The following is a 20,688-nucleotide window of genomic DNA, read 5'->3' as shown; positions in this document are numbered from 1 at the left end:
GCCAGACAGCTGCTGCACAAGATCCTTTAACTGGCACTTCGCATCTAGGACCAGCATAAGAACATAATGACTCCATCTAGTCCAGAATTCTCTTCTCCCAGTGATTACCAGTTGCTTGTGAGAAGCCTGCAAGGAGGCTATGGGCACAACAGCATCTTCCACTTATGATCCCCTGCATTCAGAGACATGTTGTCTCCAGTACTGGAAGTAATATACAGCCATCATGACAAGCAAGCCATTGAGACTCTTGACCTCCATGAATTTCAGAACCCCAATCATGGCAAATTATCCAGTAAGCCACCCGTCCCTGGTCTTAAGTTCTGTTCTAAGGCATTCAGAAATTTAAGGACATCCTGAACACACTTATCCTACTCCCTGTGGATCGTTGGTATCCTTCGTCCAGCTCTGACTCAAGGAAGGGAGCAACGTCCATATCCTTGGAATGACTCTCCTTCAATCGGAAGCCACAACTCAAAGGACATTTTACCAGTGTGGCTGGGCCCAGCCGGCCTCATTATCCAGTCTCAGAAATGCTGCTTAAGGCCCCCTCTGTATTCATCTCCTAAACAAGCATATGATTCCTTCAGCAATGCATCTGAGCTGAAACTTTACCCGAGTTGTAGTATGGAAAGGCATAAACTGATCCGTCAACTCTTGTCTCTTTTTCTTTTCACTGTTCAAAGAGGGATCTGTCTGTTGCTACCTTAAAATCTTAGCAAAACACACATCTGGTAACTGCCCCTTCTCTTCTCTCCCCCCCTTCATGTTTCCACTGGTTTTTCAGACTTCCTCTTGCGGTGATTTGGAGACTGCGCATCTGGATTTCTTAAACATACAAAGGAATTGCTGGAGCAAGCAAAAGCAGAGAGAGCCCTGAGGAAAGTTAAGATGTGTTGATAAGCAGCTGATGGGACCTTGCAACTCAAGACACTGACAGTGCCAAGCTCTTTACGAAGACAGGGCTTCAGGGAAATAATACGAATCGAAGCAAAATGAAGATGCACATCTCCTTCAGCTTTGCGGGTTGCATGCTTAAAATCCTGTTGATCCACATCTCCATTTTTCACCCAGCCTCAGCCCCACCACCACCAACTTTGAGGCTTTCAGAAGACGTACCAGGCAGAGAACTGATCCCATCACCCATCATAAAGTTTCCAGGGGACATTTCTCCAAAAACTGACAAAGAACTGGCATTGGTAAGTATGTGTTTGTTTGTTTGTTTGTTTGTTTGTTTGTGCCCCCCCAACTTATTTCCCTTTGAATAATATTTTGCAATGTCTGTCTTGCTAATTCTCTGATTCTCTGTAACCCAATAGCTGTTGCTTTCCATCTCTGAGGTTCCTGGGTGGGGAATAGGAGCTGGCAAAATTATCAGCTTTCAAAATGTTGAAGCAAGCTCTGTTTCCCCTCATAAAACTTTTAAAGTCAGGTCAGAAGTCTGTATTTTTGAATGGCTGCCCTCTGCCTCTGCAAACAAAGTTCATCAAATTGCTGAAGATTTAACAGGGGAAGGGGGGGTGGCGGAATTGTATAGAAAGTAAACAGAGGTGTTTGTTTCTTTTTAAATAGTTTATGAAGCATAGCTTAAGTATAGCCTGAAAGAGAATTACTGTACACAGGTGGCTTTGTTTTTTAGCAGATATAATGACTAGTCTCGACCAAGATCTGCTTGAAGCAGTAACTGCCCCTTGAAGCTATTCTCAAACTATGTTCTATCACCATTTCTGAAGCTGCACTGAAAAAGTTTGGGAAGATGTCTGCTAGTTACAGATTTATTTTGTCTGTGTTTATTTAATCTGTCATAAAAAGCAACCTTACAGAAATGAAGATTTTAGGAAAAAGGGAACCATGACATGTGCAATGCAATCTGATGCATTTAACTGAATTGTGCTCCATGGGGCTTACTCACAAGTAGATATAGTATCACAGCCTAACAGGGTAACCCTATGGATGTTTACATGGAAGGAATCCCATTGATCTCAGTGGGGCCTAGTACACCCTAGTACTAAATGTATCTTAGGCTGCAAGTCAGAGTGGTGCAGTGGTTAGAATGTCGAAATAGGACCTGGGAAACCAGGGTTCAAATCCACACTTGGTCATGAAGCTCATTGGGGCAGTTGCTGCCTCTCAGCCTAACCTATCTCATAGGGTTGTTGGGAGAAAGAACCACGTATGACACCTGGAGAAATGCAATCAACCCATCTTTACAAGGGTGTAAGCCCCACTGAGCATAATGGGACTTCCCCATTATGGGGAAGGAATAGGGCAGGAATAGCCAATGTGGTACCATCCAGATGTTGCTGATCTCCCACCTCATCTTTCACTATTGACCATGCTGGCTAGGGCTGATGGGTATTGGGCCTGATCTGTACCATACATTTTAATAACTATGCTACAACTTTAAAGAGTCAAATATTTTCAGGTTCTAGATTGGCCCCACCCAGCCAGGCTGGTAACTGAGCTGTGCTAAGGAAAGGTCAGCATAAGGGCTTCCTGTTCAGGCTGGGACCTTGTCTGAGCAACAGGCTGTCTTCACCCTGGTGTGTTTCTGTGAATCCTTTGGCTCCGATTTCCTGGCTCTCCTTCAGACTCCTCAAAATGCTGGGTCGATTTGGGCTGCCTGAGCCCAAGCCCAGACACCATCACCACACAAATTGGCTTGAGCTGGTTTGGGATTCAGGCATTGGCTAAATCTGGTGTACAGCCCTACCACATTCCCTTGTGGGCAGCCTTCCAGAAGCCACATACCAGGGTCAAGGAAGATCAGGGGCAAAAGTGAGTAGTGCAATCAATGTGACTCTTACCTTCATACAGCTAGGTACATTCCAGCCATGCAAAAATCAGTGTTTGCTACACCCACCCACATCACCTCTCCATCCAGGCATGATCATACAATTCAAGCCAGGCTAAAGCACTGGAGGAGACTAAAGAGCACTGCTGTTGAGGGGTGTGGCTTTGGGCATGGCTGTCCCATCCTTGAGGAAGATGCCCCAGGACATAGAATCTGCAGGCACCCACCCCTTGTCACTTCCAGGGCCCAACAAAATTGTGCGGAAGCCTCTGGGAGATCTTGTGTGGCTCTCTTGTGATCTTCCTGGAACCTGCAACCTCACAACCCTGGTAAGTGAGGCTTTGGCAGGGATGGCAAGCAGGGGTGCACAGGGCAGCACCTTCCCATTTCTCCTCAGGCTGTGAAATGGGAGGTGCTACCACTGGCTTTGGGAGAGGATACAGCTTAAGGAGAGCCCTGGAGTTGGTAGCCAACACTGTCTCCTGTGAAAGTGAGTTCCATAGTTTAATCATGCACTGTGTGAAGAAATGCTTTCTTTGGGTAAGGAAGTACTGTTGTTGAGCTATGGGCCCATCCAGACTGGGGATGGTTGTTTTTTGCAGATGTATTCTACAATATGTCATTGACACAATAAAAGTGCATCAGTGGGGGATTTATACTAGGTAGCCCACACACTTCATTTTGCTTTATTTGTTGTTCTGCAATGCTTCCCCATTGTTGCCATCTGGTGGGACACACTTGCATGCTAGTGCAACTAAATTGGGATGAAACCACAACAACTCTAGTAACAGGATTTCAGTAGGAAGTTATAGGGTCAGGGAGAGAGGGGGTTTATTGGTTTGTTTTCTACTTGTTCTTATTTGTATTATATATCTTCTGGGGGTTTTTCTTGTATTTTTATGTTGTGAATCCCCCCTAAGATTCACTGATAAAGGGTGGTATACAAGTTTAATCAACAACAACAACAATAATAATATAGGATATGCAGTGATCATAAGTGAAGCAGCATGTCCATGCTAAAACGTTTGCAGACACAAATGATATTGAGAGCAGGACCATGCATAATTACCCCAAGACCTTCATAAGCACCAATCATCATGGTGGTGACCAAAGTGTATCTGGATGAACCCTACATAACTCAACATTGGCTGGAGTTGCTGGGCGTTGCAGTCTAAAACTTTTGAGAGGCAATTTGCAAGGCATCCAGGTGGAGAAGCCTGGTGGAAAGCACAAAACTTAGCTTAGTGTTTGGGGGGTGGCTTTGGTAGTGCAACACAACAGAGTTTTTTGGACAAGTCTGGAATGTGAATCCCATAGCAAGTATCTGTCTATTTGTTTAAGGAAGGGAGCATCTGGAGGGGACCACATCGATTGCTTCTGGCTTAAGTTATAAAGCCAAGAAAAACATTACTGGGAGGTGGGCAGGGAGTAACACTGTTTTTCTGGCAACTGTTTGAAAAACAGAAGAATCCAGCCAGGCAAGCTCCCTCCCTCCTTCCCCTGGTGAATTGGCATAGCAACTCTAATCCCACCCACACTGTGATTAGCAGACTGTTGCCCTGATATTATCAGTGACTCGAATAAGGTGCAGAAAAGGACAGACAAAATGCTCAGAGGGATGGGGGACACCTTCTGTACTTGGAGAGGCTAACAGCACAGTCCTATGCAGGTCTACTCAGAAGGACGTCTGAGTATGGGGAAGGGCTGTAGCTCAGTGGCAGAGCATCTGCTCTGCATGCAGAAAGTCCCCGGTTCAATCTCTGGCATCTCCAGGCAGGGATGGGAGAGACTGCCTGCCTGGAACTCTGGGGAGCTGATGTCACTCCATGTAGACAATACTGAGCTAGTCTGACTCAGGACTCAGCTATACAGCTGCAAATAAAACGTTTTAAGTGTGTTATAAAGTGCTTTATACAAATGTGACACTAGATGGCGATGCTGAGCTATGACAAAATCAATATATTTTTCAAAATGTTTTTTAAAAGCATTTTCACAGCATTTTTAATACAGTGGTACCTCAGGTTACATACGCTTCAGGTTACAGACTCCGCTAACCCAGAAATAGTACCTCAGGGTAAGAACTTTGCTTCAGGATGAGAAAAGAAATTGTACAGCGGCGGCGCAGCGGCAGCAGCAGGAGACCCCATTAGCTAAAGTGGTGCTTCAGGTTAAGTACAGTTTCAGGTTAAGAACGGACCTCCGGAACGAATTAAGTACTTAACCCAAGGTACCACTGTAAGTGTCTAGATTCTACCTCAGTATAAGGCAGCATTATTTGTTCATATCTTCAGCTGTACTGAGTGGGCTTACTCTCACATAAGTGCGTATTGGGTTGCAGCTTAAAGTATTTGGAACTTTCAAGTTTAGGCTGGGGTGGGTGGGTTGGTGGAGAGAGAAATCCACTCAGTTTCACATTTTAATGCAAACCTACCTAATGTGAAATACAAGCCAGTGCACAAAATGCAGTTATATTTTGAAATTATGTGATGCGGTTCTTGGGCTGAAAACCATGCACGAGGAAGCACAGTGGGTTGAGAGCTGTACAAATATGCATGGGTTCATGAAAATAATGTACCAAATGCATTGTATTAGGGAGAAATTGCCTGCAAAAAGGTGAGAGATGGGGAAGCTGCATATTAAAGTGTATATTAGCAGGGATGTGCACGAAAATGTGGTTAAATAAACATATAAAAATGGGATACACACAGAGAGAGAGATATATATAGAATAGAGGCAAACTGAGCCCAACAGCTTCTGGAGGGCACCAGATTAACTACATCTGCTGTCAGTTTTTGAAATCTGCATGAGCATTATCAGTCATGAGCAATAATTCTGACCCCCTTTTCCCCCTCATGCTAATGGGATTGCAGACTAGGCCCAGCCCTGTTTAGACTCCCAGGCCCTGTTAACTACTCCCCTCCCCAACACACTTTTCACCTACCATCACCTGTACTTGGACTTTGAATGTTAGTTACATTCATTTAAATGCTTTGCTAGTGACAAGTACAACTGAAAGTGTATAGTCCATTGTGTCCCAAACCCTTGCAAACATGTCCACAATTCATTGTTCCTTTAGAAATATTTACTAGCTCACCTATTCACACATTTTCATTATGTGTGTGTGTGTGTGTGTGTGTGTGCATAACAGCTTAACAATTCCCATCTACAAAAGCTGCCCTCTCTGGTCACCTTGAAATAATTCCTTCTCACCACTGGTGAGTCATCAGACAAGTTTCCAAACTTCATTGAAAGCCTGTTATGACTGATTGTGCTGTTCTCTTTTCTTTTTGGTTGAAGCAATACCTCAACAAGTATTATGGGTGCCCGACAGACAACTGCAACCTCATGGTGCTGAAAGATACCTTGAAGAAAATGCAGAAATTCTTTGGGCTTCCTGAAACTGGAGAACTGGACCAAAACACCATAGATACAATGAAGAAACCACGTTGTGGCAATCCGGATGTGGCCAATTATAATTTCTTCCCGAGAAAACCAAAATGGGAGAAAAATCTCGTCACATACAGGTATGTATACATACTATCAGGCAAAACATTCTATGTTATGGTGCAATCTTAACCTCGCTTATCTGGGAGCAAGTCCCATTGAGTAGACAGGCATCATACCTTGGTTTTCCCAAGAAGGAAGCCATTTTATGACTTCTAGCAGTTTAGCAAGGCCTTCTTACCAGGTAACTTTGGAGGGGAGAAGGAGATCTATCTATCAGATTCACTGGTCCCAAGCTGTTTACAGCCTTACAAGTCCGCATGAATGTCTTAAAGCTAGCTTGGTTAGCAAACCAGCAGCCAGTATGCTTGTAATGATAATATTATATTGATTTGTTCTTGTTCTTATTATGTATTTTCTGTTCTTATTTTGTATTTTTATGTTGTGAACTGCCCTGTGATCTTCAGATGAAGGGCAGTATACAAATTTTGATGATGATGATGATGATGATGATGAGAGACAGAGAGAGATAAAAAAAGGAAGTAGATTTGTAAGAGTAGTTTCAAAACATCTCCTCCCCTTTGCTTCAAATGTATAGGAGGAAAAGCAAAGCATGAATGGGTTACCTCTGAGACACCAGTGTTGTACAGGATAAAGCAAGCCTGGGGTGCAATGTAGCTTTCCCAGAATTGAAATCTCAACACTAAGAGATGTCCTACTCTTGACACAGCTGGAGCAATCCTAACCCTCAATATTCATCATTAAAAAGAGGGGGAGCATCTTTGGCCATTATTCCAGAACACCATGAGTTCTTCTGGGAGAATAATGGCTATCCTTTTCTTTCAAATGCTGTTGTTCCATACAGCTCCACAGAACAAAACACCACAGGCTCCACTTTGTCTGCCTCTCTCTCCTTCTGCTTCTTAAAAAATAAAATAAAATAAATGTAGGGTTGTTTTTTTTAATCTGGCACTTTGAGCTGGAGATATTAACCCCACATCCATGTTATGCCTGCAGAAAGAAAGCCGAACCAAAATTACCCTGCGATCTGGACAGCAAATAGTTTAACAAGCACTTCATCGTCCATTAAAGTCTGGAGGGATAAGTCTTAGGCGGAGGAAGTACAGCAGGGCTCTTTTAATGATTTCCATATCTATTTAAGTCCTGTGGCTCAGCTTTTTACTGTGTGCATCTTTTTCCAGTCCTCGTACAGACAGTGTTGCTGGCCAGAAATTAATAATGGCACACAAGCAAGGTTGTGTGTGAGAGAGAGAGAGGGGTGGGTGGGCTGCAATTCTGTTCAGACTTATTTGGGAATAAGCCCCATTGAACACTGTGGAACTTGCTTAAAACCGCCCCCAAAGGATCAGGCTGTACATTTCGTAGGAACTTTGGCTTAAAGCAAGGATGGGGAACATCTGTGGTCCTCTAGATGTTGTTTGGCTACAGCTCCTGTCATCTCTGAATTTGGGCTTGCTGGGAGTTGGAGTCAAATAACATATGGATAGACGCCACCAGGTTCTCTATCCCTGGCTTGAAAGGCTGCTTTATGCTTTCTTTCAGGAGCATTCCAGGGACATTGATCCAAGCTTTGGGTCTTTCCTATTAAGCCCCAGATCCCTTGAGCTTCTCTTCCTTTAAACACTTTAAAAGAAATTGTTTAAAGGGGTTGTTACTCATGGTGCCAATTGCCATGCCAGTGAGATCCAAGGCACCCCACTTTCTTAATTTGCACGTATAAACTAGTTCTGGATCTCTCCAGGTGGACCCAATCTGGCACAACCAGTTCAGGCCAAATCCCAGGTTAACCCCAATCTGCCCAATTTGCTTTGGGATTTGGCTATACAGTAGCTGGTTCACAGCTCTAGTAATATAACCACCACCATCACCAGCAGCAGCAGCATTACAAGAACACTGTGCAACAAGGAATTAGAACAGACATTAATCCTTCACACGCACACCCACCCAAAATGATGAGTCTTATGTTAAAAGACTGTTTAGTTAGCTATAGGGCTCTTTGTATTGCTTTTGCTGCAAGAGACTTAGTGTGGCTGCTATCCCTTTGGCTGATCCATACCCTTCTCTATTTTCTCACCCCACCCCACCCTACTTTTATTGTGAAGGATTTTAGGCTACACCCCAGATCTGGACTCAGAGACTGTGGATGATGCTTTTGCCCGAGCCTTTAAAGTCTGGAGTGATGTCACACCACTGGAGTTTTCCCGAATTCATGATGGTGAAGCAGATATCATGATCAATTTTGGACGATGGGGTAAATATCTCCATACAGCATTAAGGATAAGAAAACCTGAGGGACAATACAGCTCTCTGTCCATTTCTGCCTTCTCCCTTCTGTAACTATGTTGGTCTGCACAGGGGATTTATTACCTGGTACTTTACCCTTTCCCACCAGCTCTCTTCCAATGCATCAATACATTCAGGAGATATAGGTATGTAGACCACCCACCCACAGAGCACTTGACTGGACCAGTCCAATAGCATATATATAGTGCACTTCAGTTGTCCTTACTAGAACCCTATGAGAGAGGTCAACAATACTATTGTGCTTGAATTGCTGAAGCTGACAGAACATCAGGTAGCAGAACTAGGAATTCTCTCAAGGGGAAAGGAGAAAAGAGTAGGGCTAAGAGTGGTTTGGGATGGCTCTGAGGGCTGAACAGAACAACTGGGGGAAGGTTTAGAGGCCATGACCAGTTCAAAACCACCATCGTGATTGGTGGGAGAGAGACAGCCACTCCTGTCTTTGAGGCCCTCCAAACAAGTGGGGCATTTTTTGTGGGTGTCTTCTGCAATGTCTTTGATGCAATAATAAGGCATCAGTGGTGGATTTATACTGGGTGTCATTCCACCCTACTCATTGTTCTGGATTGCTTCTCTGGTGTCCATCCATTGTTGCCATTTGGAGGACTATAGTGCAACAAAAGCGGGATAATACCACCACCAACACCCTGGAACATTTGGGGTATAAAAAGTTACAGGATTTCAGGACAAAGCTAACAGGACATGTAGCAATTGGAAATGAAGCAATATCTCTGCCTTGAAACATCTGCATGCTCAAACAGGACTGAAAGTGAGATTGCCTAAAGCTGCCCTGATGCCATCCTGACCACAAATCGTCATGAAGGAACAATGAAAAAGGATAACTGGGGGGGGGGGGCTTTATTTCAACTGACCTGAACATGGGCACTTGGGCACATGCAGACATACTCACCCAACCAGGACCATTTTGTTTGTTTGGTCCATTACAATGGCATCATAGAATTGATGATTTGGAAGGGATCTGGTTGTCCACTGTGAGAAAAGGATGCTGGACTAGATGGGCTTTTGGCCTGAACCAGCAGGGCTCTTCCTATATTATTAAGTCTGCTCCATTCTTCTGGGATTCTGCCCTTCTGTCCCTAGGAAGGGGTTTCACTTCTCAGCCATGCTCTGCCAGTGTGCCTCCGGCTGGCCTTGCTCTAACCTAAGGTACACATAGCTGAGAACTCAGGGTTTGGCTGGGAGCATCTGACATTTGTTTCCAATGGCAAGGGATCAAACCCAGAAAGTCCTCAGTGATGCAAAAGTGGTCACCGCAGGCAGTGTCGTTGGCCAGGCTGCTAGTGAGAAACTGATGAATAACAGGGTTATGCCCTTGCCAGGAGGTTGTGTTTCCAAGAAAAGCTTTCGGTGAAATAACAGGAGAAGCCAAGAACTCGGCCTTCACCCGAGGAGGAAGGAGAGACTTGAAATGACTTGGTGAAGAAAATACACACAGCTTTATTCATAGACACCCAAGGGGGGGGGGAGAGAGAGAGAGAGAGAGAGAGAGAGAGAGACAGAGACAGAGACAGAGAGAGAGAGAGACCCTGAATAGCTCCAAGGTAGAACATTTGCTTTGTATGCATAAGGTCCCAGGTTCAGTTCCTGGCATCTTAGTATAAGGCAGTTTCCTATGTTGGTGGGGAGACCACAATAAAAAAGGCAAAAAAGGAAAATGCAGTGTTTATTTATATATTTCAGAGGTGTGTTTTCCCGCTACTGCCAATAGGTCCCAGAGAAGATTTTTCATCAATAAAATGTAAATCACCACAAGAGATTAAAAATCAAATATAATAAAAAGAATTCCTTAATTCAAATGCACACAAAGTAAAACAGAAAGGGAAGCATTAAATGATTCATCAGCCCATAAAAATTGTAGAAAAAACACCCTAGCTATTTTAAAGAGGGCATGATTATTCAACCATTTTAGATATTTGTTTTCCTGTATTTAATGCCACTTGATTTCTTCTTTCTTCTGCAGAGCATGGTGATGGGTATCCTTTTGATGGCAAGGATGGTCTCCTGGCTCACGCCTTTGCCCCTGGGCCTGGGGTTGGTGGGGACTCCCATTTTGACGATGATGAGCTTTGGACTTTGGGTGAAGGACAAGGTATGGCAGCTGCTGATTGATTCAAAACTTCGCTGAATGTCGACTGTTACCAGAAAGACTGGACAGCAAATCAGTGTAGATCAGCTTTCCCCAACCCAATACTATCTAGATGTTGTTGGACTCCAGCCCCCACCACCCCTAACCACTGACTATGCTAGCTGAGGCTGATGGGAATTGGAGTCCGAAATATACAGAGGACACCAGATTTGGGAAGGCTGGTGTAGATTTAGGGCTGATCCCTCAGAATTACCTTCAGGTAACCATTGGCAATGTTGGCTCAGGGTGATAGGTGTTGGAGTCCAGCAACATTTTCATATGCTAATATTTAGGAACTTATGCAAAATATTATAATTTAAATGCATCTCACACCAGAGTGGGGAAGATTAGAACCAGGTGAATGGTGAACACCAGCTCACTTTGCTGTCCAGGCAATAAATGTTGATGGGCAACTTCAAGGCATCTGAAGGCAGGAGTAACTCACCTAGTTGGCTCCTTCCTTCTGCCCTGCCAGTCTTGAAGGGCTGAAGCCAACACTGCCACTGAGCAATGGCCAATGTCAGGAAGGCATCAGATAAACAATAAAATATATATTTTTATTGGGTCACATAAGGTCTTCACAGATTAGCTTACATTAAACAGCTTCCACTGTTTAATGTACTTCCAGGTGACTCTCCTGTAGTTCAATGTCTAAACAAGTTCTGCTTTTAGCTACAGTGTTCTTTGACACCCCGCTCTAGAAATTCTGCTGAGAAACTCACATTTATATTTTGACCCCTCCTGACAGAGTCTCTGTTCTTTCCCTTTCAAGTTGTTAGAGTGAAATACGGCAATGCAGATGGGGAATTCTGCAAATTCCCATTCCTGTTCAATGACAAAGAATATAACAGCTGCACCGATGCTGGTCGGAGTGATGGATTCCTTTGGTGTTCAACAACATACAACTTTGATGCGGATGGCAAATACGGATTCTGTCCCCATGAATGTAAGCTGACTGACAGAAGCAGAGAGCTGCACTTTGTTTTAATTTGGAAGCATATTGTGGCCTTTCCCAGATGACACGTATGATGTCTTTAGTTTCTCATTGGAAATTCGGGGTCAATGGTTGTATCAGTGCGCCTCCAATTGTGTAAGCTGGCCAGGTCCCTTCCATGCAAAATCCCTTTGAAGACATCAGAGTGCTGGTCTGGACATGATAGTTTTGGGGTGCACTTGTGGTATAGTGCTTTAAATAGAAGGTACAAATGTGGCTGAAATCTCACCGCTATCAACATGAAACCAATCAGCTTTTTGCTTTTAAGATTTTTGCCCACTCCATCCCACATATTTAGCAAAACTAGAAAAATGACGTATTTAATCTTGTTTTGTTTGTTTGGTGTTTTTTTTCAAGGCTATGTTTCCCCATAACCTTGCCACACAAGGGGATCCCACCACAGGTGATAAGATGTCCCCTGGTGTACTCCAAGAAGCCAAAAAATTAGAGACAGGCTCTTACTCAGGGGTCGGCAAGGCTTACTGGGCATGGGCTGGATCACTCCCACGGAGATCCTCCGTGGGCCGGGCCGGTGCAGCGCTATACCACAAATCACTTCTGCGCATGCCCAGAAGCTGAAAATCGCACCTGCGCAGAAGCAATTTCCGGTGTTGCGGACATGCGCAGATGCAATTTCCGGTGTCTGGGCATGCACAAAACTGATTTCCAGAGCTGTGGAAGAGAGTCCCCACATCACTTTAGCGCAGCACGCAAGGACTCGCCAAGCGGGCATTTCATGGGCTGGTTAAGCGACCCTCATGGGCCACTTCCGGTTTACTGGAGCATTATGCCAACAACATATAATTTGGACTTGTGAATCCCCACAACTGGTTTTCTGAGGCAAACCTCATTCGGCAGTGGTGTTGCTAGTAGCCATGATGGCTATGTACTCCTGGATAGTTTTATCCCCTGTGAATTTATCTACTCTCTTTTTAAAGCCTTCCAAGTTGGTGGCCATCTTGTGGCAGTGTATTCCCTTGTTTAAGTATGCACTGTGTGCAATGCTAAAATTTGCCTGGTCTGAATCGCTCACCATTGAACTTCACTGGATAACCTGAGTTTCTAGTATTATGGAGCAGTGGTGTAGCGTGGGGGGTGCAGGGGGGGCCGGCCGCACCGGGCACAACATCTGGGGGTTAGGGTTAGGGGGCGCAAATCCACGGGTTAGGGGGTGCAAATTACTTGCCTTGCCCCGGGTGCTGACAACCCACGCTACGCCACTGTTATGGAGAGGGAGAGAGAGATTACTCTTGGCTTGCTCTTTAATTCTTTCTTAAACTAGAATGGATGGAATTTGAACCACTTGTGTTCAAAGCATGCATTCTGCCACTCTCTCTATGGAAGTTGGTCTGGAACCTGGAGAATGGTGGTGCTAGCACATCACACTAATAAAATCTCTGCAAAATAAGAGCAGTGCTTTATCTTGGGCAGGTACCAGGAAATAGACCCTACTCATTGTAAGTACAGTAGAAAAATATGAGATGCGCTTTGATGAGTTGCATGTGTCCACTTCCATATTGTAAGACAAGAATTATAGAGCTCTTATCGGTCTCTCAGAGAGATATAACTGTATGTTGCCAAAGATAGGAAAAGTGAGATGAGACCATTAGATCCCAGTTATCTTCATTCTGCCACATTTTGTTGTATGGGAAGCCTTGAAGCTTTCAGAGGCAGAAAATGGTTTTTAAGCTCAGCAAATATCTTGGGGCTTTTCTTCTTCTTACAAAGCTCTTCAAGCTGCCCAATTTTTAAGCAGAGAAAAAGTGATGCTCTATACTTTGAGAAACCGCACATTCAAATACTGAGGGGAAAGTTCTGTGGAATCTGGCAAGCTGAGCTTCTATTTAGTTCCTTGCTCTTGCTAGCTGTGGATATAGAAAGCCAAGATTTACAGACAATTTCTCTCTTTGAAATTTGGAAGGAATTCTTAAAGGGGAAAAACTTGTTCACAGATTGTAAAATTGGTGCGGTCTGTTGTTCTCAAGCCAGGATGTCAAATGTGGAGACAATTTTTAGGAAGGAGGAAAGTTAGATGCTAAATATATATGTATCTACTTTCTCTCTGCCAACACACTTCGCTCCTCCTAATAAAATATCTCTCTGGCTGGTCCTGTAGTAGGAAATGATGTCCCTGTTCTCTTCCAGCATAATGTCCTTCTATTTCTTATACACTAGCAGCATTGTCAGATCCCTTAAACATCGAACCTGCCACTTGGGAGGTGCAGCCTTGGAACTAAAAGGTGATGCTTGGCAGAATTGGGGGTGGAGACTGGTGAGAAAAGGTGCAGCCTAGTGGTACATGAGGAGCACAGAAGGTTGGACCATGCCTTGTACCAATGCACCACCTACTAAGCTACCAGGAAATGACAGCACAAACAATACAGAGACTGCAGAAGGGGCAGAGAGAGTTTGAAGGAGATTACAAGCTTGTTTAAACAATGTTCTTCATTTTATATTACTCTTGCTTGATTCTTAATGATAGCTCACACCACCTGAAAAATGGCTGACACCTCCAAATGGAGCCTTGTGGATGAGGTGAGGTGGAGAGAATTTCAGAAGCAAAGAAGTAGCTTGCTCACTTGAATCTTTCCGCTCATCTTGATAGCCTTCCTCCATCTTCCATGGAGGCAAACCAGTGGCATTATCACAGTTCAGGTACACATTCAGGCAGGCAAAAGCACCTGAGGACGATGCAGAGCAGGGTTGGGGAGTGTGTGGTCTTGGAAGAGAGGCATGGTCAGAAGAGGCCTAGGGACAAGATAGAAAGCCCTGTGGAGCCACATCTGGTTCTCAGGCCTGAGGTTCCTACCTCTTTTTAAATACTAAACCCCATGGCCCTTGTGTTTCAAATGAGCACGTTCCAGCTTGCATCCTGACCGGGGCAGAGTGACTTCTTTCTTTATGGTTGTCATATCACTAAAGACTTCTCTGCTGTTCACACAGCAAAGAAGGCTAAAGAAAATGGCAGAAAGACAAAGGACTGTTTAACTTTTCCCTGTGTCTTTCTGTGTCAGCCAGGAGCCTACAGTCACTCCAGGATGAAGCAACATTGTACTCAGTTTCCATATGTTTGTGATGGATTTGGGTTTGGTTTTTTGCAACTCGTACATGGCTATTAAAATGTGCATTTGAAAATGTGGAGGCGTACAGCTGGAAGAAGCTTAAGTGGAAAGCGAGTGACTCATCTTAGCTCACTCATCTTTTTTTGTTTGCTCCAGCAAAGATACTTTTCAGAAAAAGGAATTCAAACACAGGCCTTTGGATAACATTTCTTCTCCTGGAACTGCTTTGCCCTAGATCAGGAAAAGTGGGGAACCTCAAACCCAGGGGCCAAAAGTGTACGACTTGTGAGCAGAGGATTCCCTCCTGTGGTGCATTTGAGGTCTTCCCTTGGTGCTCACTCTCCCCTCTCTGCCCCATTGGTCATTGAGCTGAAAAAGAAAGTTGAGAGAGTGACTCTTTTCCACTTTCCCTTTCAGTTCTGTGTGCATTTCAAAGCTCAGAAGGGCCTTGGATCTTACTTTTGCCCAGATCTCTTGGGAGAATCTCTGTGTGTGTGTGTGTGCGTACATGTGCGCTCACACACACACTTTCTCTCTTTCTGTCTCTTGGAAGGGAGTTGATCTGAGGGAGAGAAATGATCAAAGGACGTGGTGCCCTCAGCATTCACTCCAAAATCCAAATGTGCCTACATTGAACTAAAAAGGTTGACATCCTCTAGTCTACGATGTTTAACTGGACTTCCTGGCAGACCAATAATGATTCATGGGCTGCAGGTTCCTCATTCCTAGAAGGTTGCAGGTCCAATCCTGGACAACCACTCTCAGTCAATGTCAGCTGTGCAATGGTAGCAGCTTTCCAGGGTTTCAGGCAAAAGTCTTTGCTAGCAATACCTGGAGATACCAGAGACTAAGCCTGGGACTTTCTGCACACAAGGCACACATTCTACCATTGGGCTTGTATCAAGTTACATAGCGGCAAATCCAGAAGTGCCGGATCCCTTCATTATTGTTGCAGGCTAGATTATACAGCTTTCTAAGATGATAGAATAACCTTACAATTGTACAACAGTAAGGGGTGCATTGCAACAATCAATGCAGATCTCCACGTGTTGCCTTTCAGCTAGATCTACTATTTTCTGTGCATGTACATGGACAAATGTTTTTGAGTGCTCCAATATCTTCTTTTGGGGTGACTTGAGTTGTGTTTTCCTTGAAGTTCCATGGTATGTAACAGAACTTGTGCACTGTCCTTGTGAAACAGAAGCACCTTGTGTTTTCAGTGTTCTTAAATGTTTAGCTTTGGAGCAGACAGAATAACCCTGTGGTGTTGTTCTTATGTGCCTTCTCCAGAGTGACCCCAGGAGCCAATCCTCAGTATTTGTCCAATCAGAACAAAGAGTGAGAATACTTCTTCTCAGTGGCTGCAAAGCTCCCCTTTTGTGCTGATTGGGCAGCTCTAGGAGATGGGGACCCTACTGCAGAAGTAGTAATAGGTTTTGGCCTCATCACTGACTCCAGACCACTATACCTCTGGCCGCGTAGCCATATGTGCAGTGGATTAAAGCGCAAATGATATCTTCCAAATGTTTGAAATGTCTTCCTTCTTCTTCTGCAGTGCTATTCACAATGGGTGGAAATGGTGATGGGCAGCCGTGCAAGTTCCCCTTCAAATTTCAAGGCAGCACCTATGATAGCTGTACCACGGAAGGAAGAACAGATGGATACAGATGGTGTGGGACCACTGAAGATTATGACCGAGATAAGAAATTTGGATTTTGTCCAGAGACAGGTAGAGTCGCTTTGCCATTGCATGGGTAGATTTATGCCAATGAAAGCAACCTCTCCCCTATGACATTGGTGGCTGTGTATTAATGCTTCTTAAATTCTTCTTCTTCTTCTTCTCTTTGGAGAGAGGACCTTTTCAGGTTTCTTAATCTCCTAATCCTTAAAATGGAAAGAAGCACTTGTTACTTTTTCATGCCAGATGATGATATATGGCAGTGGTGGCAGGTGCTCTTTGGGACTGGTGGGGTAGAAGGCCCAGGGACCATTAGTGGGCGCGAGAGCCAATGACGGGCAGAACCAGAGTCATCTTGTTCCCTGCTGTTGTCCCTCTGCAGGGGCAACACTGCAAAAAATAAGATGTGGATAAACTGAAGGAACCAAAAGCTGAAATAAACTAGCATTCCAGGAGCACAGACAGAATGGCAGAGGGAATTCACAAAATAATGAAGGGACTGAATGGGAAAGGGAGAAATTAGCTCTTATTTTTGCTTCTTCTTTTCTGCAGCAATGTCAACGGTTGGTGGAAACTCTGAAGGAGCACCCTGTGTTTTTCCTTTCATATTCCTTGGGAATAAGTACGAGTCCTGTACCAGCTCTGGGCGTCAGGATGGGAAGATGTGGTGCTCCTCAACTAGCAACTATGACGAAGACCGCAAGTGGGGATTTTGTCCAGATCAAGGTAGCTCTTTTCCTCATATTTATTATTTATTATTTGATTTAGAGCCCGCTTTTTCTCCAAGGAGAAAAAGCAATACATGAATCTCCCTCTCTTCATATTATCCCCACAATAACCCTGTGAGGTAGATTAGGTAGGCTAAGAAGTTGTGACTGGCCCAAGGCCACCCAGAGAGCTTCATGGCCAAGGTCTTTCAGATTCTAGTTTAACTCCCTAACTACTACACCACACTGGCTGTCATATATGCATACTAGCTCCAGTTCTCTAAAGTAGGAATTGGGGATGCACAATGACTCTAGTTTCAGCATGGATAGGGATAAATTTGACACAGTTAGCATTTAAAGGTGAACCTACATATCTTGCCCTTTCTCAAACAATATACAAATTGAATCAATGTCATTCTTCAATATTTGCACTTCTCTGAATTTTGCATTGTGGTTCTCCCATCATGTAATGTATACAAAAATGCCAGTGCAGGGGGTAAAGTGTGCATATATATACATATCTTTGTGAAAATAACATACAAAAATATATTAGGGGAAATTACTTTGCAAAGATATGTATTCTATATTAGGCAAAACTACACACAAATGTGTGTGTTAGGAAACATTTGGAATAAAATGGTGGTGGAAACGAAGGTGGAAATATGGAGAACTGAACTTAAAAGTTGCAAAATGAGAAACAAAACTGCTGGTCTCCTCCCACCCCTAGGGAGGAAATAACAGGGCTGCCCTCTGGGGTCTCCTGGGCTCTACACATGCCTGGCATGATTCGGGGGGGGGGGCATTTTGTGATTCACCTCAGGTGCCAAAATGTCTTCAGCCAGCCCTGTTTGTGGACATTCCACTATGTCCCTGTGTGGATTTGGTTAGGATGATTCCAGGGAAATCCTAAAAAAAAATATGCATCTTAAAACAGTCACCTGAGCAAAAAAGCAAATTGAGGCATACTTATGAAGCATACTGAGAGTTGTTCTGCATTCCTTCGTCTCCTTAGTCTTGCTTTTAACAGCATATAGCTGCTTGGAGCAGCTTCTGAATGTGGCACCTCAACAACGGCAGATAAAAATTATTTCAAGAACAGTGCAGGAAGTGACTGTGCACCATTTTCTTCTCTTTTATTGTACATACAACATACCTTCATGCTTTACAGCTGGGTGCAGCCATTTTGCTGTGCACACAACCCTCCCTTTTCTTAAACATGTTGGTCTTGGGGGAAACTTGCAAAACAGATCAAAGGTCCAGATTGTGGTTACGTTTGTCCTTGGTGAATCAAAACATCTCACTTAGGCACTTCTCAGAAATACGACCTAGAATATTATGTAGAATAGATTGCAAAACAGCAAAACATAAAACAAATGAGTTGCCTTCACAACAGGAAGAAGAGTTGTCTCATGAAATTTCCTAAGTGATGACTTCTGAAGACAGGAACATAGGAAGCATTCAACTGAAGGCCAGAACAAAGTTTACAAGCACAACTGTGGTCACATGTGGTTATTTCCATATTAAATTGAACCCTGCTTTTTCAGTAATTCTGATAATGTGGAGTGAACCTATACATGTTTCTTGTTGTTGCTGCTGCTGCTCCTGCTGCTGTTCTCATTCTTCTTCATTATTCCTTGCAAAATTACAACATACAATGTTAAAAACAGTTAAAACTACTTTCAGTCATGAAAATAGGGTGGGTCCCAAAATATACATTTGTCAAAGGCCATGGTAAAGAGATTTATATTCAACATCTGACACAAAATACACAATGAAGGTACCAGATGCACCATCATGGGGAGGGAATTCCACAGCTTAGGGGCTACTACCAAAAACGTATGTAGAGAAGGAGGTGGTCCTTCAGATATTTAAGACCTAAGTTGTTTGTGTATGTCAGAGGCCAGAGCACACCACAAAATCCCACTCTGCTTTCCACACCCATTCAAAGATTTCTGAAAAGAAGCTATAACAGTTGAGTGATACTGTAACTGCAATGCTACCTCTTTTCCTTTGTGCCAACAATGCAGTGTCACCTGTACCCAGGCTTTCTCTGCTGAACACCTGGAATATTTTTAAACACTCCATAGCACTTCAGAAGCTTTGCTAGCACAGCTAGGCTATGTCTGATTTCAGTACACAGAAGTCAGATCTCTTCCAGCCCCTAGTAGCAGAGCTTTTGAGGAATAGTCAAATTGGCTCTGCAATTAAATATATAGATAGCATTATGTTCAAGCTGCCCCCAACCCAGTTTGTTTTTCTTTCAGGCTACAGCCTTTTCCTAGTTGCTGCTCATGAATTTGGTCATGCCATGGGACTAGAGCATTCTGAAGATCCTGGAGCACTCATGGCCCCCATCTATACCTACACCAAGAACTTCCGGCTTTCCCAGGATGACATCACGGGAATCCAGGAACTTTATGGTAATGTTTCCACTTGTCCAAAACACATGTACTACATTTTGGCCTATAGCAGAACACATACTGTCCAAAGAAGCTTAGCTGATACAAAACCCCCTGAGACATCTCAGGTATTCTGCCAGCCAGGCTGCTACAGATAGTGTTTAAATAAGACTGAATATCCCTTGCCACAGGGTTGGCCCTACCATTAGGCTGAGTGAGGCAGACTCCTTGGGCAGAGAATGTTGAGGGGCAAGAAGCAGGGACAAGGTGCTGGAGGACAGATCTGTGTGCCTTTCATTCTGCCCTGGGGCCCATAGGCTCTAAGTTGCAATGGGCATATGAACCCAGGGACACAAGAAGTTGCCTTATACTGAGTCATACCTTTGGTCCATCTAATACTGATTGGTAGCAGCTCTCCAGGGTTTCAGACAGGGAACAATCCAAGCCCTACCTGGAGGTTCTGGGAGTTGAACCTGGAGCTTTCTAAATGCAAAGAAGATGCTCTGTAACTAAGCTGCAGCCCTTCTTTTTACCACTGGATCATGCCGCCCCATTTCCAATGCTAACATAAGATACATCTGCAAGTCTGGTCAGCTTCTATCTATGGAGCAAGGGAGTAGTCATTCGTCCTTTGCCTCATGCTTCAAATGGTCACCCCTTTCCATCCACCTCTATTTGTTGCCCTGATCCTCAGGCACTACATTTTACTTTCACCAGAAATAAATTTGGAAATGAAATTGTGTTGTTGTCCTCTTGTTGACTTCTCTTTTTTTAAAAAAAGGAATAATCACATAAAGACCTCATTCCATTATCAACCTTCCCTTTATTTGCAGGGGGCTCTACTGATGTTGGTCCAGGCCCAAGTCCAACACTTGGGCCAGTCACCCCTGAGCTATGCAACCAAGACATTGTATTTGATGCTGTTGCTCAACTCAGAGGGGAAATCTTCTACTTCAAAGACCGGTAGGTGGGAGGAAATAGCCTGTTTTACTCAAGCTATCTTGTACCAAAGCGAAAGCAGAAGCCGAGGGCCTATGTTGTTGTTGTTTAGTTATTTAGTCGTGTCCGACTCTTTGTGACCCCATGGACCAGAGCACGCCAGGCCCTCCTGTCTTCCACTGCCTCCTGCAGTTTGGTCAAACTCA

The 20,688-nt window shown here is 44.0% G+C and overlaps 1 protein-coding gene across 1 annotated transcript in view; it reads left to right on the top strand.

Annotated features, from left to right (window-relative positions):
• Nucleotides 1-795: 795 nt before the first annotated feature.
• Nucleotides 796-20,688, top strand: part of MMP2 (matrix metallopeptidase 2) — a 30,523-nt gene continuing 10,630 nt past the window's right edge. Inside the window, exons 1-9 of the mRNA XM_081870217.1 lie at nt 796-1,196; nt 6,089-6,315; nt 8,359-8,507; nt 10,539-10,667; nt 11,476-11,649; nt 16,315-16,488; nt 16,990-17,163; nt 19,409-19,564; nt 20,377-20,506. Of these exons, the coding sequence (XP_081726343.1) occupies nt 993-1,196; nt 6,089-6,315; nt 8,359-8,507; nt 10,539-10,667; nt 11,476-11,649; nt 16,315-16,488; nt 16,990-17,163; nt 19,409-19,564; nt 20,377-20,506 (1,517 nt within the window). The 5' untranslated portion in view covers nt 796-992. The remainder of the gene's footprint in view (nt 1,197-6,088; nt 6,316-8,358; nt 8,508-10,538; nt 10,668-11,475; nt 11,650-16,314; nt 16,489-16,989; nt 17,164-19,408; nt 19,565-20,376; nt 20,507-20,688) is intronic.

Source organism: Podarcis erhardii (genome assembly GCF_964252035.2).
Source record: "Podarcis erhardii genome assembly, chromosome: 7".
Lineage (NCBI taxonomy): Eukaryota > Metazoa > Chordata > Lepidosauria > Squamata > Lacertidae > Podarcis > Podarcis erhardii.
This window is presented reverse-complemented; position numbering and strand designations above follow the sequence as displayed.